Source organism: Centruroides vittatus, unplaced genomic scaffold, assembly GCF_030686945.1.
Source record: "Centruroides vittatus isolate TY-2023 unplaced genomic scaffold, ASM3068694v2 contig_2834, whole genome shotgun sequence".
NCBI lineage: Eukaryota > Metazoa > Arthropoda > Arachnida > Scorpiones > Buthidae > Centruroides > Centruroides vittatus.
The window spans coordinates 4,432-7,266 of record NW_027121805.1 but is presented as its reverse complement, the minus strand read 5'-3'; the positions used below and the strand labels follow the sequence as shown (position 1 = coordinate 7,266).

General features: G+C 40.8%; 1 protein-coding gene across 1 annotated transcript; it reads left to right on the top strand.

The window, feature by feature from the left end:
• Window positions 1–1,592: 1,592 nt before the first annotated feature.
• Window positions 1,593–2,414, top strand: LOC136972213 (uncharacterized). The gene has a single exon (XM_067266768.1). The coding sequence runs from the start codon at window positions 1,593–1,595 to the stop codon at window positions 2,412–2,414; it is 822 nt and encodes a 273-aa protein (XP_067122869.1).
• Window positions 2,415–2,835: the final 421 nt, after the last annotated feature.

The window sequence follows — 2,835 nt, the reverse complement described above, 5'->3', positions numbered from 1 at the left end:
ACACAAATTAGTAGACATTTCACGAACCATACTACAAATACATTCCACAGACAGTATTGGAAAACAACATGCACAAAATATACTGACAGAGCCATAAGCACAGATAAAACAATTTACCACAACAGACCAGACATCACACTTATTGACAAACACAATAAAATCACATACATTATAGACATATCCATTCAAACACTCACAATGTACAAAATACATGCACCGAAAAAATTAGCAAGTACACAGAACTTGCCCGGGAAATAAGGCATCTGTGGAGGATGGATAGGGTGCTTATTGTACTTGTTGTTCTCTCCTCCACGGGTATCATACCACTACACAAAAGCCTGGGCACGTTACAATTGAACAGAAATACATAAATCACACTACAGAAGGCCACTATATTGAATACATGCTACATCGTTAGAAAATTCCTGAATACAGACACACACACTGATACACTTCTTTAATTTCTGTTTTGGTTACTATGCCTTGACTTTGGTCCGGCATAGTACACAGCCACCGGTGTTAACCGAGTATATCTCACTTAACTCAACATAATAATAATAATCAGTGCAGAGCCCAAACGGTTAGGTGTTGAAAGTTGAAATTTGATACACAGTTAGGGTACGTCACGAGAACGCACACGCTGAGAAGGGATTTTTCGAAATTCCTCCCCACGGGGGAGAGGGACAGGATTAAGTCTTAACACTTCCATTAACAATGGAAGTGTTAAGAACATGAAGTGTAACAATGGAAGTGTAGTAACAATGGAAATGTTAAGAGCACAAACGGTTAGGAGTTAAAAGTTGAAATTTGGTACAGTACATAGTTAGGGTACGTCACGAGAACGCACACTAAGAAGGGATTTTTCGAAATTCCTCCCCACGGGGGAGAGGGACAGGATTAAGTTCCATTGTTGATGGAGATCAACAATGGAAGTGTTAAGAGAAAGCGACGTGCAAGACGCAGATGCAGTTTTTTTCGTTTTTGCGGGAAATCGAAATATTTTTAAACCCACCTAAAAATTTTCTAATTAGTCTGGAAACAGGGAAATCCAATTCTTGCATTCTGTGAAAAGGTTGACTATAACGTAATAATCTTAATCTTCGCTATCGTTACTTTTGCCCGAGCAACGCCGGGCCTATCTGCTAGTTTTATAATAAAAGTGTGGCCGCCAGCGCCAGAGATCCCGAATACTGCCTGGCAACACTTGCCAACGAGAAGTTGGCTGGCAACTTGTAAGAAAAAGAGGCGCGAAAGTTCGCGGGTTTTTGCCTGGATGTTGGCCGAGGATGACGGTGACAGAATAAAGTTTTTTTGTTACTGTTCGTGTTTGTCTGCTTAGTTCTAAAGATCAGTAGGATCAAATGACAAAGTGGTGACCCGAACGTGATGCAATTAACGAAATACCTGGACTTTCGACTGAATTGGATAGTGAACAACTCTGTGTCTTTGAAGGAACATTTTTAACAGGACATGCAGGTATGATCAGTTTCTGAATCGTAAATTCAATAAGACGACTAAGAGTGCGTGACTCGGGCTAAGCCTAATCAAAGACTATCCCGCTTTCCTTGTACCCGCATAGTTAGGCGCCCGAAATGGCGGAACAGAACGAGTTGGAAATCGGACATGTACAGGCAAAAATGCCTATCTTCACTAAAACCAATATCAAATTATTTTTTGTGCAGCTAGACGCAGCTTTTGCCATTAATCGGATTACAAGCGAGAACACTAAATACAACTATTTAATCAATTCCCTGGACGCGGAGATTCTATCTAACGTCAGTGACTTAGTATTTGACCGTCCAGCCGAAGCTCCGTTTACTAAACTCAAAGATCGACTCCTCGAAATTTTTCAGAACTCCGCTGCTAAAGAGGCTAAAATTCTGCTTGAAGATCTGGCGTTAGGGGATCAGAAACCCAGCGTTTTACTCCGTAAAATGAGGGAGCTTTCAGCGGGCAAGATTACCGAAGAATTTCTTAGAAACTTGTGGCTCCAACGTCTCCCCAAAAATATTCAGACAGTTCTGGCTGTTAGCGGTGATGAACTAGACAAGCTAGCCATCCTTGCTGACAAGGTTGCTGAACTTACAGAACCAACCCAACTGGCCAGCATCAACTTAGAAGCCGACAATCCGGTAATCAAAAATCTCGAAATGCAGATTTTAGAACTCACAACGAAGGTTGCAGAACTTAATGTATCGCGTACTGCTCGTCCCCGTTATCGTAGTAGAGAGAGAAACCGACATGACCCGAATTCGAGGTATCGCATTAGTTCACGCCCTCGAGGAAGAAGCCTCAATCGTCAGGGATATTGTTACTACCATGATAAGTTTGGATCAGCTGCTAGGAAATGTCGTTCGCCGTGTTCCTTCGACCGAACTGCTGATCAGGGAAACGAGCGCAGCCAGCCGCAGTAACGGCCTGTGGGTCCAGCTTGGCTCCTAAATATAGCCGTCTGTTTGTGTATGACAACAAAACTGGCCTAAGTTTCTTAATTGATTCTGGAGCAGATTTATCGACCATTCTATAAATAAATAAAATTTATTTATCATTATTTTAAAATATTAATGTAAAGATTCTTACTCTCTAGCTTCTACCACATCAGCTAAAAACTGTAACTGTGAATAAAAGATCCATTTAGGCTTTTTGGCTTCTAAGCCACTTCCACTCCTTGGCAAGCTGTTGTGGATAGCCCGGAACTGATCACAGAGATTTTTCCATAACTTCTTGCATCTGGTTACTGCAAATATAAAAACTAATTTATTAACAACTACTGTATAATTTAACTCATAAATAATCAGTTTTATATTTCGACATTAATTACAAGAGCTTTTAGTC